The sequence below is a fragment of the Suricata suricatta genome, chromosome 12 (genome assembly GCF_006229205.1).
Source record: "Suricata suricatta isolate VVHF042 chromosome 12, meerkat_22Aug2017_6uvM2_HiC, whole genome shotgun sequence".
In the NCBI taxonomy this organism is placed as follows: domain Eukaryota; kingdom Metazoa; phylum Chordata; class Mammalia; order Carnivora; family Herpestidae; genus Suricata; species Suricata suricatta.
The window spans coordinates 80,168,355-80,187,369 of record NC_043711.1 but is presented as its reverse complement, the minus strand read 5'-3'; the positions used below and the strand labels follow the sequence as shown (position 1 = coordinate 80,187,369).

Here is a 19,015-nt window from a genome sequence, read left to right as displayed (position 1 = left end):
CCAGACTGAGAAAGACAAGTACTATATTACTCCAGTCATAAGTGAAATCTAAAAAAAAATAAATAAACAAAACAAAACAATTAAAAATTCAAATAGAACTTTTTCTTTTTACCACAGTCAACATTCGTACCAGTATGCTTTTGCATCCATTTTCTCTTTCCCTCTTGACATAGCCGAGGACATGTGCCTTCTCCATCTCAATCTGTAGAATGGGATTTTGATCCTTGCCAACCATGAAGTACTATGCCCTTCTGTTGTCTCATTTCCCTATTCTGTATTAATCCCTCCCTTTCTACTGGTTTCTTCTTAAGTGTCTTCAAACATGCTCTGTTATTTCCCGTTCTTCAAAACATCCCTGAAAAATGTTCCCTTGGTTCCATGTTGTCCTCCAAGAACGTCTCTATTTCTCCACTCTTCCTCATACTGAACTTTTTAAGAGTTTTGTCTCCAGGTGCTACTTTGCTTCTCTCATTCACATTTCACCAATTTCACTTTTGTTTCTTTTTTTTCCTCCCACTCTGAAACTGCTCCTCTCGTGGTTACCAGTGACAATCACCATGTTCCACACAATGGACACTTCCGCCTTTACCTTGCTCAATGTCTCACCAACATTTGCCTACAAATGTCCACTCATTGTTTTGAGAAACCCTTTCCTCTCTTGCATAACCTAGTCATATCTGATACGACTTTATTTGTATCCTTTTGGTGTTTACCATTTTCATGCATCCTAGCCTGATCTGCAACTTGTAGTTCTCCCCAAAGCATGGTTGACTGCATGAGAAATACCCCTATACAGAGCAATCTAGAAATGATGGAATTATGAGCTCACTCTGGGATCATCTATCAAATATTGGCTGGCCAGGTGGCTCCTTTCACTCTCAAGAAGGAGAACTCTGAGGCACTGGCTGCCAGTTTCCCATAGGATTATGCTCTAGTCAACCACAGTGGTAACTAACTATGTAACGCACCTCTTTTTGGCTTTCTTACTTCCCTAACTATTGTGTTTCCAAACTGATTTCAGATGGAGGAGAATGCCTCTCAATTCACTCATTATACTCAAATTTCCCCCCAAGGTCTACTTTTGGAGAAACTAACCTAATTCTCTAGTGTCTCATTCTCTTGTTTTGTTCTGACTTACCCGGTTTTTTCTTTTGAGTCTTTGTCTCCTATTTGAGCTCTCAATATTGACACTCACCAGAATTTAATCTTGGTTCCCTTTCTATCTTATGGTATTCCAACTCACTATACTTTACCCATTACTGTAGTTTTAAATATCCATAAGCAATGATTCCAAAATTTACACTTAGAGTCTGAAGTTGTCTACTGAGATCATTCAGGTATATCCCACTGCCTTCTTGATATTCTACGTATATTATATGTTATATGCCCTGAAGCTAATACTTGAGCTCACCTTTTCCTCTTCCTTCCAGATCTTGTTGTTTGCTCTGTTTAACATTCTGTAATGGCAAGTACCCCTTATCTCTTCTACCTCCACAGAAATGCAGTAACGCACTTTGATTTCTCCATCTTCCTCTGACCTCATATCCAAACAACCAATGTCGAAAATCTGCCCTCTTTTTTCCACAGTTCCTGAAATCCCAATTCCAGCACCATTATATCTTACCTAGCCAAGGCTTATAACACACCTTCCTGATTCTTTCTTTTCCCTAATATAATTTCCATGAAATCCAAACTAACCATCTAAAGCATAAAATAAATTAGTTCACACTGTGTTTTGCAACAAAAAATGCTTAATAATGGCCTAACATGACTGGGTGATGGCAATACCACTTGAAGCTCATTTCATCTTATGCTCCTTTGCACATTATACTTCAGACTCATCAGCTTTCTCCCAATACATGATGCAGTTTCTTATCAGTGGGACTGAGCATTTGCTGGTCCTTTCTCTGCTTCTTGTGTGCCTGTCTGGCTCCTTCCATCCTTCTTGTCTTGCCTTAAATATCAACTGTACATAGGTCTCTTTCTCTATCTCTCTTTCTTCCTCCTCCCCCTCCTCCTCTTTTTTTCTTCTGCTTTCCTTCTTTCTCTCCCTCCCCAGCCAGCCCCCATTTCCTTGATGGCATATGACACAATATTTAATATACAGTTTCATTATTTGGTCTCCCAATGGCTTACGGTATTTATCATATTGCTCTATATGGGTAATGGGTGTCAAAATTTTGAATTTTGAATATTGTTGCTAGAGTTAAAAACTTGACCTACTCATTTATTCCCTGCAGCTGGCTGGGGAGTCAAAAGATGTTGGGAGAATAACATTGGACACTGCAGAAAACGGTGTTTTCATGTTGAAAGGTATAAGCTTCTTTGTATGAACAAGCTGACATGCTGCATTCCCATAAAAGACGATCACGGATTCACTAAAATGCCGCCACGTCCTGGGCCCTTTGAAGAGATAACTGTTGATGTGAATGATAGGGATTTATTTTCTAATTCCCCTGTAACTTGGTTTAATGATGAGGTAACCATGAGCCCATCTGGAGGCCTAACAGAAGTTTCTTCCAGAGTTTCAACATATTCTCCTGAGACCACTGATAGTACAACTAACTAACATTTCTTGTGGGTGTGGGACACAAGAAAGAAGCAGTGGGAACAATATGCAGGGATCCAATTCTGTTGATGTTATTTCCCAAGAAACAATTCTATTGGGGGTTGGATGGCATGCAGATGGACATAAAGCTACAGCCAAGAGAAGCACCAAGAGAGTTACCCTACGTTTGGAAATGTGTAAAGGGAAGTGCATAGAAGACACAGGGGTTCTGTATATTGGGCTGAAAGTCTTTATCTGTCTTCCTCTGATGTATTAAAATTTATTGGTCTCAGTGAACATTTTGTCTGTCTGTGTATTTTTCCATATCCCCTCCCAAAAAAGAAGACCAGCTTGGAGCTGCCATTATGGTTGAGACAAGGATTTTGACTTTAGTAAAGCCTGAACCACTCCTATCAGACACGAAGGAACCTACAGAGGCACATAAAAAGTTCCAGACAAGTCCTCCCTTTCCCACACTCCACCCCTCCCCTTTTATTGTAAGTTATGAATTTAATTCTCTATCTGTAACATTAGGTCAAATTTTGTGTAAGGCTTCAACTAGAAACTAACCCAGTTAGAGTTAGAAACCACCTCATTCTGCACAAATATTGTTTTAACTAGATAGAGATGAAAGTGGAACTTGCCTTGAGAGCAGCATCTGAAATGAAAAGCTGCATCACAAATTCGACTCGCCTTTCCAATGTTCTTTCCAATCAAAAGTCCGACTTCCCACTATAGTGATCTCACAGCATGGCTCTCCAGATCTTCATCTTGTCCATGAATGCCTGTTATGTGTAGGGTTTCTATGCTTTGCATGCTTCCATGCATGTGAGTGATGTTTGTATGGTGACTGATGAGTCAGCAAGTTTACTCTTTGATATCACAGAGAAGCAATTATTAACTACAAATTTGATTAATTATTAATGTGTTGGGCTAAGTCTGGGATGCTACTGAAAGCCACAGACCCGGGTACCTAAATGTCTCAGAATCAAGAAGGTTTTTTCCTCTAATTCTTTTAATTCTGTCTAAGTCAGGTTGCCAGTGATGGTAACTGCACTTTGGACATTGGCCATCAGATCACTGACCTTTCAATAGACCTCTATTCCAGTAGATCTTAGACCCCCCCCCATTTGGCTGACAGGCCATCCTAGTTTGGTTAGGACTAAGGGTTGTCCCAGAACTTGAGAATTTGAGTGCCAATATCAAGAAAGTCTTTAGCAAACTAGAACAAACTGATCACCTTCTCTCTAAACTGCTCTTCTCTATTTCTTTGCATAGCTGACACCTCATCATATAGGTCATATGTTGACTCTTCACAGAGGCATCTTTTTCACTATGAAGGCCTCCCTGCACCACCAGTCTGCCTTGGCCTAGACTACATTTTTTTCATATCTTTGCTTCAAATGTCAACTCCTTAGAAACAATCCTTGGCCATAAGACCACTCCTCACTACCCTATATTATTTCTTCTTCTTATGCTCTTTGAAATTATTTTGTATATTTCTTCAGTCTACTACTGAATTATTGAAGTATTTACTAATTTATGGCCCATCACCAACACCATAATGTCCATATAGTCCTAACACCTTGATCTTGTTCACGGCTGTGTCCTGAGCTACTAGACCAGTGCCTTGCACATGGCAGATGCTCCATAAAAACTTGAGAACACATGGTTCATGCAATCATCTCAATAAATATGGGAAGGTTACCCAATATAAATCAGTAGTCTTCAAAGTGGGGTACCAGCTACAAAAAGGATTTCCAAAGTGTGCACATTGAGAATTTAAGGAAATTAATTTCTAGACCCTCGATTTCTGAATGTCTTTTCATGATCAGAGCATTCTTAACAGACTTTTCTTTTCTACCTCCACTTTCTCAGTTTCTCTTTTCCCACTCTGAAAAGAAAACTTGACCTCTCACCCATCCTTTATCTGACAATCATGGATTGTCCAGAGTGTACAAACCTCCAAGTGTCAAATCAGTGGATAACTGTAATGTTTGTGCTTGTGTTCAGAAGATGAGTAATCATAAACTTTGGGTAATAAATCTTTCAGAAATCCAAGTGACTTAAAATTTTTTGTTTCCCAAAGCAGGAAGATACCAGGAAGAATCAAGCTAATGGTGGACAGAGCTTTGAAATTAAGCATTTCTGAAGCTTAATAATAGCTTTGTAAATAATTTTTGGTATATAACTTGTAAGGAGTTTGGTATATGTGCTGCCAAAGCGAGCACTTAACTTGTAAGGAGTTTAAAAAGTTGTGTGATTTACTATCTGTGTATAATCTATCATCTATCTATCTATCTATCTATCTATCATCTACGTGATGCAAATAAGATCTTTCTTGGGGAGCCTGGGTGGCTCAGTCAGTTAAGCGTCTGGCTTTGGCTCAGGTATTGATCTCACAGTTCGTGGGTTCGAGCCCTGCATTGGGCTCTGTGCTGACAGCTAGCTCAGAGCCTGGAGCCTGTCTTCGGATTCTGTATCTCCCTCTCTCTCTGACCCTCCCCTGCTTGTGCAGTTTCTATCTCTCAAAAAAAAAAAAAAAAAGATCTTTCTTACATTCTCAAAATAAAAACTGGGAAAAAAGTGGATGCTGACTTTCACCCATTCCAGTAAAAAGTATTATTCATCCAAACTAACAGAAAGAAAGCATGATCTATTTATTAACCAGATGCATTTATAGTAAAACAAAAAATTATTTTTGATTAATAATTATTTTTCATGTTTGACAATACATTTATGCCTTTTTAATCAATTTTGTTCCAAATATTGCAATGATGGCTCAATCTTGAATATGTTATTAAACATTTAGAGCTTTAGGTTCATGGAGATTTTACAAAAAATTATAATTTATTATACAATAAATTATATATCCTTCTTTTGCTATGGGCAAATATGATAGAATGATCAATAATAGACTTTTAAACATAAAAATATATTACACTAAGATTTAATTTTGTGGGGAGGGTGGAATAAAAACTTGAACCGGTGGATAAAAAGTTTAAAGAGAAAAAATGATGTAATGTTCCTAATTGCTTTTTAAAAATCTTCTTTGTATATTTATTAAATGGATAATTGTCACTATTATACATTCAGATTGAATTGAAAAAACTAAATTGTAATTTTTACATGTCAATTTTTATAATCCACCAGTAATCATATCTTTTTTATATACATTTATGATGAAATATTTTATTTTTCAGTTTTAAATAATGTTAGGAAAACCACACCCTCAAAATTCAAAAAAGTTTGAAGATCACTCCTAAAACTTGATCTCAGGCTTCAAACATGACCTGGCACAGACCACACCAATCAGTTTTTCTATAATTCCTAGATATTCCATTTTCATGAATATATGCTTTCTCCATCTTTCAGCATGATCACCTTGCATTCTTTTTATCTTTGTCCTTAAGGATCTCCCGTAGCTCAATAACCCATCACTTCACTACATGGGAATTGTCCCCCAAATTGCTACTATCTTCATATACAAACACAGTATTTGCATTTGGTTCCTTTTTGTATAGTGTCCAGCTCCAGTCTGAAATTCCCCATCTCCTGGGGTGCCTGGGTGGCTCAATCGATTAAGCATCCAACTTCATCTCAAGTCATGATCTCACCGTTCGTGGGTTCAAGCCCCTCATCGGGATCTGTGCTGAAAGCTCAGAGGCTAGCACCTGCTTTGGATTCTGTGTCTCCCTCTCTCTCTGCCCTTCCCCTGCTCGCTCTCTCTCTCTCTCTCAGAAATAAACATTAAAAAGTTTTAATGAAATTCCCCATCTCTTGAGCTATCCTGCCCATGTTACATATACAATTTGATATGTTAGGCATATATTTCCTCCTTTCTCTGGGTTTCTTTTCCATTTTATTGATGGTGTCTTTTAAAATTTAAGTTTTTAATTTTGATGAAGTCTCATTTATCTGTTTTGCTTTTGGTCTCATACTTTAAAAATTATTGCTTAACCTAAAGTCATGAGGACTTACACCTGTGTTTTCTTTTAAAGGTTTTATAGTTTTAGCTCCTGTATTTACCTAATGATCCATTTTAATTTACTTTCTTGTATGATGCCTGTTAGGTCCATTTGGTCTAAAGCATGGTTCAATTCAAATTTTTTAAAATTGATTTTCTGTCTCAATGACCTACCCATTGCTGAAAATTGGGTATTGAAGTGCCCTATTGTTATAATCTTGTCTATTTCTTCCTTCTGATATGTTAGTATTTGCTTAATACATTTAGGTCCTCCAATGTTGGTTGTATATATATATATTTATAATTATTATACCTTCTTGATGTACTGACACTCTTATCATTATATAATGACCTTGTGGGTCTCTTACTACCATTTTTGGCTAACAGCCTACATCCACACTTTCTTTTGGTTTCCACTTGCATGGAACATCTTCCATCCCTTTGAGCATATACGTGTTCTTAAAGCTGAAGTGGTCTCTCATAGGTAGCACATAGTAGGGTCTTGTTTTTTATAAACATCTAGCTACTTTGTGTCTTTTGATTGGTTGATTAAATCCATTTATCTTTAAAGTAATTATTGATATGTAAGAACTAACTACTGCCATCTTATTGATTGCTTTCTGGTTGTTTTGTATTTCCACCGCTTCGTTTTCTCCTCTGTTGTTGACTACTTTTGTAAGCTGGTGATTTGTCATGATGGTGTGCTCTGTTGTCTCCCTTCTCCCTCCTTCTTTTATCCTTCATGAGCCTGCTTTAGGTGTTTGCTTTGTGATTTTCTGGAGGCTTACACAAAACCTCTCATAGATAAAGCAGTCCATTTTATGGAGATAGCAACTTAATCCACATTCACTTATAAAGTCTCCTCCCTTTTTCTCCTCCCCTTTTATATGTTTGATGTCACAATTTACCTTTTATGCTGTGAATTCCTTAATTATAGTAACCTGAATTACAGTAACTATAGTTATTTTTAATACTCTTTTCCTTTAACTTCTATACATTAGTTAAGTGACTCATATACTACCTTATTATAAAATTTGAGTTTTCTATACTTGACTAACATTTTCCACCTTTAGCAGTGGGGTGAGTATTTTCATATGTTGTCATGTTGCTCATTAAAATCATTTCATTTCAGTTTGGAGAACTCCTATCAGCACTTCTTGCAATGCAAGTCTAGTGGTGAAAAACTCCCTCACCTCTTGTTTGTCTGGGGAAGTCTTCACTTCTACCTCATATCTGAAGGACAATCTTGCCAGATATTCCTGGCAGGCAATTTTTTAAAATATTTTATTCTCAAATTGATTTCCAAACAACACCCAGTGCTCTTCCCCACAAGTGCCCTCCACCATCACCACCACTTCTTTTCCCCCCTCCCCCTTCCCCTTCAACCCTCAGTTCATTTTCAGTATTCAATAGTCTCTCAAATTTTGCATCCCTCTCTCTCCCCAACTCTGTTTCCCTCTTCCCCTCTCCCTGGTCCTCCATTAGATTTCTCCTGTTCTCCTGTTAGACCTATGAGTGCAAACATATGGTATCTGTCCTTCTCTGCCTGACTTATTTCACTTAGCATGACACCCTCGAGGTCCATCCACTTTCCTACAAATGGCCTTATGTCATTCTTTCTCATTGCCATGTAGTACTCCATTGTGTAATTTTAAATCTTTCATCACTTTGCATAAGTCACTCCACTGCCCCCTAAGGGATTCTGCTGAGAAATATGCTGACAGCCTAATGGGGTTTCCTCTGTAGGTTACACTCTTCATTTACTGGATGCCTTTTGGGATTTTCCTTATACTTTGATTTTGAATAGTTTTATTATGTTATGTTTTGGAGGTCTTTTGGCTTTGAGATAATAGGGCAATCTATTTATTAGCTTTGTGAATTTGGATGTCTATGTCTTTCCCCAGGTTGGGCAGTTTTCAATGATTATTTCTTTAAACAAAATTTCTGTCCCTTTCTCCCTCTCTTCTCTCCCTAGATTCCCAATTGTTCCAATATTTCCCCTTTGATTCAGTCCCATAGAATGTATAAGTTTTCTTCACTTTATTCTTTTTTCTTTGTTCTCTTCTGTGTTCAAAATTCCTATCCCCTAAGTCACTTATAATATCTTCCATCTGCTCTCTTCTCAAAAAGATGTTCTCTATTATATTCTTTATTGAATTCATTGAATTCTTCAGCTCCAGAATTTCTATTTGGGTCTTTTTTAGGGTCTGTCTCTTTAATAAAGAGTTTATTTTATTCATGTATTTTTTTCCCTAAGATCATTGAACTGTCTTATTAAGTTGTCTTTAGGTCATTAAGTTTCTTCAAAACAGCTATTTTGAATTCTTTACCAACTAAACTGCAGTATTCTCTAACTTTGAACTCAGTTGTTGAAGAATTATGGATATCTTGTCGTGATGGCATATTTCTTTGATTCTTCATGTTCCCACATTTTTGCACTGTTGCTCTCACATGTGGAGCAGCAGAAACCTCCTTGGACCTCTCCTGGTTGTCTCCCCATGCGGTACTGTTCCTTGGTGTCAGTTTACCTGGTGTTTCCTAGGTTGTCTATCAGTAAACCAGCACCACACTCCTTGTTCCATCTCGTGACAGAATTCTTAATCTTTTACTGTTTTCTCTTGTAACTCACCAGTCTGGCTGCTGGAAACCTCCCTTTAGATTCCAGAAGGTGGCACTGCAGCTCCAGTTTGTGGCTTCTCCTTGCCCAAAGACCTGGTTACCAACTGCTCTGGCTCTCATGAGCCACACAAAGATCTGGCCAGGGCGGGCAGGAGGTGTGGGGTTAGCACTGGGGCATTGTGGGTGCATGTGAACCAGGAGAGTCTCCAGTGGGACACTCCCAGAAGTGTGTGGGCAGACTTCCTAGCAGAAACTGCTTTCTCTATAGCCTTTTGATATTCTTATCTGCTTTCTTCCTGGTCTCTCCCCCCACCTCCCCAGCATGGGGTTCCTCCCTCAGCACTCTGTATTCTTCTGAAGAGAAACAAGTTTCTCCAGCCACAACCCATATAACTAGGGTAGGTGGGCACTAACGCACTGCTTTCCACCCAGCGCCCCCAACACTGGACAGCTTAGCTCTGTGCAGTATCACCCTAGGTGGCTCTGGTAAAATTCCTCTCCACTGTGTCCAAACTAATACCCTTCCCACTCTGCTGCTGTGCTAAGCCCAGGCAGTTGTTTGGTGGCTTTTGTCTTTGGTAATGCAAGTGTCTGACTTAAACTTTGATTGCTGAGGCATCCACTTCAAAGAGGCATGCACTCCAATAATGGCTATCTCTAACACACACATTGCCAGCCACAGAGCTAGAAAAAAAGCCACCACCACCATGGCCCCCTTCACTGAGGTTCCTTTGTTTTAGAGATCTTGGATGAATTTGATAACTGACCAGTTGGACACTAGTTTTTTCCCTTCCCATGCTTTACATTCCTGCTCTTATATTTAAAACTCACCTAGTGAGACCATAATACCCTAGGCCCTCACCCTCAGGCCCAATAAAAGGAAAACCCCAGAACCCTGTGCACACTCTCTTTCTACCCAAGACTTCACTGTGCAGCCTTGGCTAGGTAATTTCCATGCCCTATAAGTAATGAAACTTTTTTTTTCAAAGTTTCCTGATGGTTATCGCTGAAGGGTACCTTGCAATCATAACCACAAGGGCTGGTCCAACCACATCACCAGTTACTGACAGGCCGAGACTGGCACACAATGCAATATACCTTCAGGCAGGCTAGATTTCTACAAATTATCTATAGATTAGTTTGCAATTTCTAGACTATCATATAAATGACATTGATCTTAGCAGTGATTTTTTATTTTTTAATTTTTTTAACATTTATTTAGTTTGAAAGAGATCGAGAGCGAGCAGGGGAGGGACTGAGAGAAAAGGAGATACACAGAATCAGGAGCAGCCTCCAGGCTCTGAGCGGTCAGCACAGAGCCCGACGCGGGGCTCGAACTCACAAACTGTGAGATCATGACCTGAGCTGAAGTCAGATGCTCAACTGACTGAGCCACCCAGGCACCCCCAGCAGTGATTTTTTAAATGTGACACCAAAAGAACAAGCAACAAAAGCAAAAATTAACAAGTGGGACTATATCAAACCTAAAAGCTTCTGCACAGTAAAAGAGACTATCAACAAAATGAAAAAGGCAACATATAGAATGGAAGAAGATATTTGCAAACCATATATCAGAAAAGAGGTTAATATCCAAAATATATAAAGAATGCATACAATTCAATAACAGAAAAACAATCTAATTTTTAAATGGGGAGGGGAATTAAATAGACATGTTTCCAAAGAAGACATCCAAATGGCCAACAGACACATGAAAAGATGCTCAACATCACTAATCATCAGGGAAATACAAATCAAAACCACAATGAGCTATAACCTCACACTTGTTGGAATGGCTGTCATCGGGAAGACAATAAATAACAAATGTTGGCAAGAGTTCAAAGGAAAGGAAACCCTTATGCACTGTTGGTAGGAATGTAAATTGAGATAGCCACCATGGAAAACAGAATAGAAGCTTTCCCCAAAATTAAAATTAAAAATAAAACCACCATATAATCTAGCAATCTCATTTCTAAATATATATCCAATGGAACTCTCGTAAAATACTGGTAAGAATGTAAAATGATACAACCATTTGGAAGATAAGTTGGCCATTTTTTCTTTCTTTTTTTTTTTTTTAAAGTAAGCTCTATGGCCAACATGGGGCTTACATTCACAACTCTGAGTTCAAGAGTCACGTGCTCTACCGACTGAGGCAGCCAGTCACCTAACCATTTCTTAACAAGTAAACTATACACTTATCCTGTGACTCTTCCATCTCCCAGCAGTTTATCCAAAAGAAATGAAAGCATATATCCACACAAAGACTTGCACACAAATGATTAACAGCCTTGCTTGTAGTAGCTAATATCTGGAAACAACCAAACTTAAAAAGTGAGTGAATAAACACATTTTTGTGTATCCATGAAATGGAATATTATCAATGAAAGTAAATTAAATGTTATTATATCCAACAACAAGGAAGAATCTCAAAGTCATTACAGTGAGTGAAAGAAGACAGGCTAAGAAAAGAATTCATAGGGTGTGATATTCTAGAAATTGCAAACCAATCTATTGACAGATATCAGACCACTGGTTATCTGAGAAATATGGAGGAAGGGGAAGAAAGAAATAGATTTCAGAGAAGCATAAGGAATCTTTGAAGGTTGACGGAGGTATTATCTTGATTGTTGTGATAATTTCACTAGTGTTTGGGTATGTCAAACACATCGCATTGAATACTTTATTTTTTAAGTTTATATATTTATTTTGAGAGAGAGAACACATGTGCACAGAGGAAGGGCAGAGAGAGAGAGGGAAAAAGAGAATCCCAAGCAGACTTCCAAGCTGTCAGCGTAGAGCCCAGTGTGGGGCCCAGTCTCAGGAAATGTGAGATCATGACCTAAGCCGCAATCAAGAATCAGATGCTTAACCAACTGAGCCACCCAGGTGCCCCCAAATTGAACACGTTAAATAATACAGCTTCATGTATGTCAGTTATATCTCAACAAATCTGTAAAAGAAAGGGAAAAAATAAAATCTCTTCACAAAGAAGAAAGTCCTTAAAATCTTATGAATTCCAGTCACAATCCAGAGGGTCACTCAAAAGATTGTAGTGCAATTAAAGTTTACTCTGACTCCCGGCCTTAAACCCAGTCCCATTCAGAGGAGATGACTATTATTAAAATGATGTGTGTCCTTTTAGCCAATACTTTTACTGACACACACAAAACTGTTTTGCATGAATTAGAATCATTACTATATTGTTCTACAACATTGGTTTTGAGCTCAAAAATATATTTAGAAAGACAAAATCTGTTGCACTCTTTTTAAGAGATGCATGATATTAAATCATCCAAATGCACTTCATTTAATGATATTCTGTTGATGAACTTAAAGGGGGATTTGAAGACATCTTTGTACATTTATCTTGGATCATCAATGTCTTTCTTTAAAAAAATGTTTTTGAAGTGTTGTTATCAAAACAATATTAATCTGTTCATTCAGCAGTTGCACAGGTACTTCTCTGTACCCAGGACTGGAAAACAGAAAAGAATGTAGTCAGTGTCCTTAAAGACATTCCAGTTTAAAGGGAGAGACAGACAGGTGAACAGACTGTCATAATGCAGGAAGATAAACACTAGTAGAATCATTGCAAGAAGCTGTGAACAAAACAGGTGGGAGCAACCAGGCTTGGAAGATCAGAATAAATTAGTCTTATGAGCATCCTTTCTCTCCAAATTGCCCTACCATTCTTGCACCCTGTCTTCTTTCACATTCCTTGAAGGCATGCCTAAGTACAGGACTGAGGAGTAGTGCCTCAATTAGAGCTGCTGGCCAATGGACTGCAGTTACGTTTGACACAGTATCCTATATCCTACTGGTTCACTGGCTGAGCCCAACCCCGTCTAGAGAGGACAGTCACACTAAATAGAGAGTTCTGGATTTCATAGAACCCACTGTCTTTCAGGAGCCATGAAGTCCTTATTATTGACCCTTGTGATTTTTTTCCTCTTGGCCCAGTTGGTCTCAGGTAAATAAAATCTTGGGGAAAAATAAACACTAATCTAGAACAGGCCCTGCACATAGAGTCTCTGTTATCAAACTGTGGGAGTGGGGGACGTGTTCTCACAGGACTGGGGGCTGGGGTTTGCCCTGTTTTTTCAGAACATCTCTGTTCGACAAGATCCCAAGACCAGTGTCTCAGGTTGGAACTGGGGGAGAATAATGAGAATCCAGAGACAGAGAGGGTCCTGACATTCCAAACCCCCCTCTATCACATCACTCAGGGCCAGCTCAGTACAGTGAAGTAGCTATTCTACGATATTACTCCTTCCAGACAGAGAAGGTCTCTCGCATTTTTATTCGTGGGTGTGACTAACAGGACTGGAAAGGCTGTTTCTAAATATCTGTAAGACTGAAAAGTGGAAAAGTGAAGGAAACTCTCCTGGGTGGCCATGGGGGAAAGATTCAGAATGGCTGGATGTGGAAAAACTTGGCTACAATTTAATAACCTCTTATATTTTCTAACTGTTGACCAAGTCATATATATGTTTCTAACCTGATTTTTTAATTTAACATTTTATGAAAACAATTTTGCAGACCTTCAAATATTCCTCAAAAATCCAGTGTACCATAGATGTTCATTATTCTATTTTTGTACTAATACTTATTTGGAAAGACTTCTATGTGTGTCAAGTTATTTTTTCCAATGTGTCAGTATTATGAAAAGTGTTATGACCTAGTTCATAAATCATTGTAGGATTTCTGATATGTAAGCAAATTTTAGAAGCTCCATTTCCAGGTTATAGCATATTGTTTCTTATAAGGGAACCACCACATGTTTTCAAATGGTCACTCTTGATATATTAGTGTTTTTCTTACTACTTTGCTTAGGTTTTACTGATAAGTATATTAACTTTGAAATTTGATATTTCTATAAATATTGTGTGCTGGCATTTTCATACCTTTATTCATATGTACCTTCATATCTATGTCACAAGGCATTATCTTTTTAAGGGAACTAGCATATCTTTTCAAATGGTTACTCTTAGTATATTAGTGCTTCGTTACTAATTTGTCACTTTCACCTGACAGGTGTATTAACTTTGGCATTTCATGTATTGTAAGTTATTGTGTGTTGGTTATCTTTAACTTTAGGGATACAGGATTTATACACCATATAGTTCACCCATTTAAAATGTATAAATCAATGCCTTTTGGTCTAGTTATAGAATTGTTCAGTTTTCACCATTATCTAAACTTAAAACATCCTCATCGTCCTAGAAAGAAACCTCGTATCCATTAGCAGTCACTCCTCACTTGGCCCCACAAGTCCAAGATAATCACTTATTGGTCACACTTTTTAAATTTTTTATTAATCTGAGATATAAAATTTTCATTTTCATATCAAATCTATTGGCATTTTTCTTTGCATTCTCCATGAGCTTAGAAAGTTCTTCCAAATGGTGGGAAGTTATTCATCCCTGCTTACATTTTCTATGGTTCTGTGGACTACAGTTCATCTGTAATGTTTTTAAATGTCTATTTATTTGAGAGAAAGAGGGAGAAAGAGCGTGCATGAGTGGGGGAGGGGCAGAGGGCGAGGGAGACAGAGAATCTCAGGCAGGCTCTGCATTGTCAGCACAGGTGTGGGGCTCGATCTTACAAACCATGGGATCATTACCTGGGCTGAAATCCAGAGTCAGACGCTTAATTGACTGAACCACCCAGGTGCCCCTCTCACCTGTAATTTTCAAATATACAGCACAAAGCGCCAAACTAATTTTTTGAGGGAGAACTTCCTAACAGAAAGATAGTTGGGTTACTCTACAGTCTGCTTCCAGAGATTGCAGCTGCCATTCTCTACCACCAGTGGGCTGTTCAAATGGAAGGATAAGAGGAAATTAATAAATGGTATGAGGGTGGCCTCAGAAAATGTCTCTGGTCTAATGGAGCCTCTAAATTCTATAAGTTTAGATTATAAAATTTCTCTCTCTGACTCTGGGACATTGATGATATGCATCACATATTCACATGATATTTTATTTCTAAACTGAAGGGCCCTGAGAAAATTCAGGTTTCCTTTCTATTTTTTAACGTTTATTTATTTTTTATTTATTTTGAGAGCACGCGAGAGAGAGCATTTGCAAGCAGGGAGCGTCAGAGAGAGGGAGAGAGAGAATCCCAAGCAGGCTCCTCAGTGTCAGCACAGAACTAGACACAGGGCTCGACCCCACAAACCATGAAATCATGACCAGAACCAAAATGGAGTCAGATGTTCAACTGTCTGAGCCACCCAGGGACCCCCAGTTTCTCTTTTTAGACAAACACAAGCAACCCAGGATTATTCTGTGAGATTAGCCAACCCATCTCCAAGATCTGGCGGCATTAAAAATGGAACACTTAGGAAGGATATTTGAGAGAGAAAACCAACAAAATACCAAGCCAGGAGTGGAAAGAAGGAAGCAAGAGACTTGATCTGAGATTTCCATCCATATATCCCAGCTGAAGAAAGACACTTGAGTGTCCTGTCCACGGAGATGTTTGTGACAGTGAGGAAAGAGGATAAAAGAGGGTGTGGCTGGAAAGGAAGTTTAAGCATAGGGACCATTGGGAGAACCTTTCAGACACACAGATATGGAAAAGAGTCATGAAAACAATAGAAGTCCCTCAAGTACATAAAACTCTTCACCAGCTCATGGCCTTTGCATATGCTATTCTCTTTCCTTCTAACATCTTCTGGCTCTTCCCAGGGCTGGCTCCTTTTTATAGTACATGTCTAGCATTGAATATCACTCCCTCAGGGATCATTTCCTCTATCACCCTGTCAGTAGTAGCTCTATTCAGTTACCCTGGGATACATTACATTAATTCTTTCCTTAATAATACTTTCAACAGCCCGTAGTCATTTATTTCCTTGTTATTTTCTTTCTCCTCTTTTCCAAAGTAACCACCAGACTTTGTCTGCCCTGCTCAAATCTGATTATATCTTGGTTGAATAAAAGAAAATATGACTCAACCTAGAGCAAGGTGGGGGAAGAGTTCCAACATCTCTTCAAGACTTTCTATATGTTAAACCATATGACAGAAGACTTTGTAAATGTATATTATACGCACATATATCATGTACACACAGAACATCTCTCTGATTAGTATATTCCTAGTAAAATGCCTCATATATTTTATTCCTAAAATTACCAAAAACTGTGCATATATCTCAATATAATATATAATCAATGTTTATATGTTAAAAATTAAGATGTACTTGTCTATCACTTGATAGAACATTTTGAGTGATACGTGTATGCGGCAAGCATAGAGTTACATTCCGTATACAATTTGTAAAGCCTCAGAAACATGTAAAGACATTCTGGAAATCCCCCCAAGTCTCAACAAAAGCCATGGGTGTTTTGGTAATTCTGAGAAGCATTACAATGATTTAAGCATTTCATATGATAAGAGAAAAGCTTGTGAGTTCTATTTAGGTGTTTAAATGTATTTTGGTTACATTTTACAAAACTTGAGGTTTTATGTTGATGGGTAATGATATGCTATATTTTTTTCCATTTAAAAAAATGAGAAATAGAATCCTGGGGAAAGTTTACATGCAGAATTCTCATTTCAGGAATGGCAATCCCTTACATATATGTACAAATCGATATATTTCTGTAGGCATAAAATCTCATTTGTTCCTTAGAAGAGGTTTTCACTATTAGAACAAATATAACAAAGAAACTGATAAAGACTTGAGTAGTCAATACTCAAAAAAAGCTTGCTGTTTTAAAGCTTATTTATTTATTTTGAGAGAGAGAGAGAGCATGTGCACACATGAGCAGGGAAGGGGCAGAAAGAGAGGGAGAGAGAGAATCTCACACAGTTTCCAAGCTGTCAGTGCAGAATCTGATGTGGGCTTGAAACCCATGAACCAAAACCAAGAGCCAAATCAAGAGTCAGATGCTTAACCAACTGAGGCACCCAGGCACCCCAAAGCTTGCTGTTTTAAATTTATTTTGATAAATATCTTTGGCTTAATGAGCTCTAAAATTCCTTTACACAGGTAATTTCTTTTTGAGAAAGTGTGGCAAGAAAATGGGATATTGCAGGAAGAAATGCAAAAATGGAGAGATTCACATAGATTATTTGAAATGGAAATGTTACAGACATAAGGTGTGCTGTGTCCCGGCTATTTACAAGATTACACCCTTAAGTGCCAGTAATAAAATCTCTGTGCAGACTGTTAAGAACCAAGAACTATCAACTACTAAGAAACTACAAACTACGCTAATGGTGATCACTGCTTCTACTATTTGAGCATTTCAGCCTCTGTGTCCTGATAGGATTCCTGATTCATTAAAGCCAAGGCCTTATTCTGTGGTCAGTCTTCTCTCTCTACTGCCCTTCCCATTCTCCCATCACTCACACCACATCTCCATAACACCAGCCGTGCCAGGGGAGGGATGAAAATAAGACTCAGGGGAGGCGTGGTCCAAAACCCCCCTTAGGGACTGACGGACAGAAGTGGTGTTGTCATCGAAGACGGTTCCCAACCTGCGCCTGCCTATAGCAGTGATTATCACACTTTAAAGTATGTTAGAAACACCCCGAGGGACTTCTAAAACATAGACTTCTGGCCCTTACTTACAGTTTCTGATTCTGCAGGAAAGTCTGAGGATTAGCATCACTCACAAGCATCCCAGGTGATGCTGGTGTTGCTGGTCAAAGAGCCAGACTTTGAGAACCACTGGTCCATAATATGGGATGATCAAAGGGCTTCTTCTACAGACTGAAGGCATTTGCCAAATATTTCTTAAGTGGAGCTTTCATATCCATTTTCTTTTTTTAATTAATTAATTTTTAATTTACCTCCAAGTTAGTTAGCATATAGTGCAATAATGACTTCAGAAGTAGATTGCAGTGGTTCATCCCCCACGTATAACACCCAGTGCTCATCCCAACATCCTCCTTAATGCCCCCTACCCATTTAGCCCATCCCCCCACCCACAGCTCCTCCAGCAACCCTGAGTTTGTTCTCTGTACTCAAGAGTCTCTTAGGTTTTGTCCCCCTCCCTGTTTTTATATTATTTTTGCTTCCCTTCCCTTATGTCGATCTATTTTGCATCTTAAATTCCACATGTAAAGTCATTTCACATCCATTTTCTTATTGAATTTCCTACAACAATCTTAGAATGTAGGTATTGAGACCTCACTTCAGAAGAGAGAAATATTGATTTGTAGGCACTTGAACTGAGACAGACTTAATTGACTACTAAGAGCACTCTTATCACTATCCCTTGATATTATTCAATTTTCTTCTCTCCCTGGAAATCTGCACATAATGGCCCACTTAGAGGGGAGAGCAAGAGCTCTGTAGTGTGACCTAAATACTGGTTTATTTAGCCATTCATGCTTATTCATAGGACTTTTTCCTTAAGAGCTGCCCACAAAAGTCAGAGCAAGTAATCAGAATGAAACATCGCCCTCATTTACTCTGTCTTCTCTCCTTCCTCAAACAGATACATCTATGATCTATGTTATTATCCAACAGAGGAGAATTGAGGGGTGGATCATCCCAACCCAGCAGGATCCTGTTGCCTTTTACGTTCACGGCTCTCATTGCAGGCAGAACTCATGAACTCACACAGGAAGCAGGGTGGACAGAGACAGGTCGCTTCAGCAGAGGAGGACAGTAGAAAAAACTGTGAGCTTCATAGTCAGATATCTATGAGGTCATTTGCAGTCCCACCACCTATTCATTCAGTCTGTGGACAACTGATTTCTCACCTTTGAGCCTAAGTTTATGAACTTGAAGAATAAAGAAAAAATTATTCCTACTCAGGGTACTTTGAAGGTTGCTGGAGTAATAGATTCAAATTTACTCACAGCATAGGGACTTAGCCATAGCAGGCTGCTGATTCCTTGGGGAAGACCAGAAAGGCACAGCT

The 19,015-nt window shown here is 38.5% G+C and overlaps 2 protein-coding genes across 2 annotated transcripts in view; both read left to right on the top strand.

The window, feature by feature from the left end:
- Window positions 1-2,845, top strand: part of DEFB125 (defensin beta 125) — a 51,199-nt gene extending 48,354 nt beyond the window's left edge. Inside the window, exon 2 of the mRNA XM_029917524.1 lies at window positions 2,241-2,845. Coding sequence (XP_029773384.1) covers window positions 2,241-2,569 — 329 coding nt within the window. The 3' untranslated portion in view covers window positions 2,570-2,845. The remainder of the gene's footprint in view (window positions 1-2,240) is intronic.
- A 10,194-nt stretch (window positions 2,846-13,039) lies between these two features.
- DEFB126 (defensin beta 126) lies at window positions 13,040-17,440 on the top strand. Its single transcript, XM_029917525.1, has 2 exons — window positions 13,040-13,104; window positions 17,131-17,440. Exons 1-2 carry the CDS (start codon window positions 13,047-13,049, stop codon window positions 17,382-17,384), a joined length of 312 nt encoding a protein of 103 aa, XP_029773385.1. The 5' UTR covers window positions 13,040-13,046; the 3' UTR covers window positions 17,385-17,440.
- Window positions 17,441-19,015: the final 1,575 nt, after the last annotated feature.

Excerpts from the sequence above, each read along its gene's own strand:
- DEFB126 (XM_029917525.1), top strand. The coding sequence starts at position 13,047 with ATGAAGTCCTTATTATTGACCCTTGTGATTTTTTTCCTCTTGGCCCAG. Across the intron at positions 13,105-17,130 it reads CTTGGCCCAGTTGGTCTCAG|GTAATTTCTTTTTGAGAAAG; the intron begins GTAAATAAAATC and ends TCCTTTACACAG.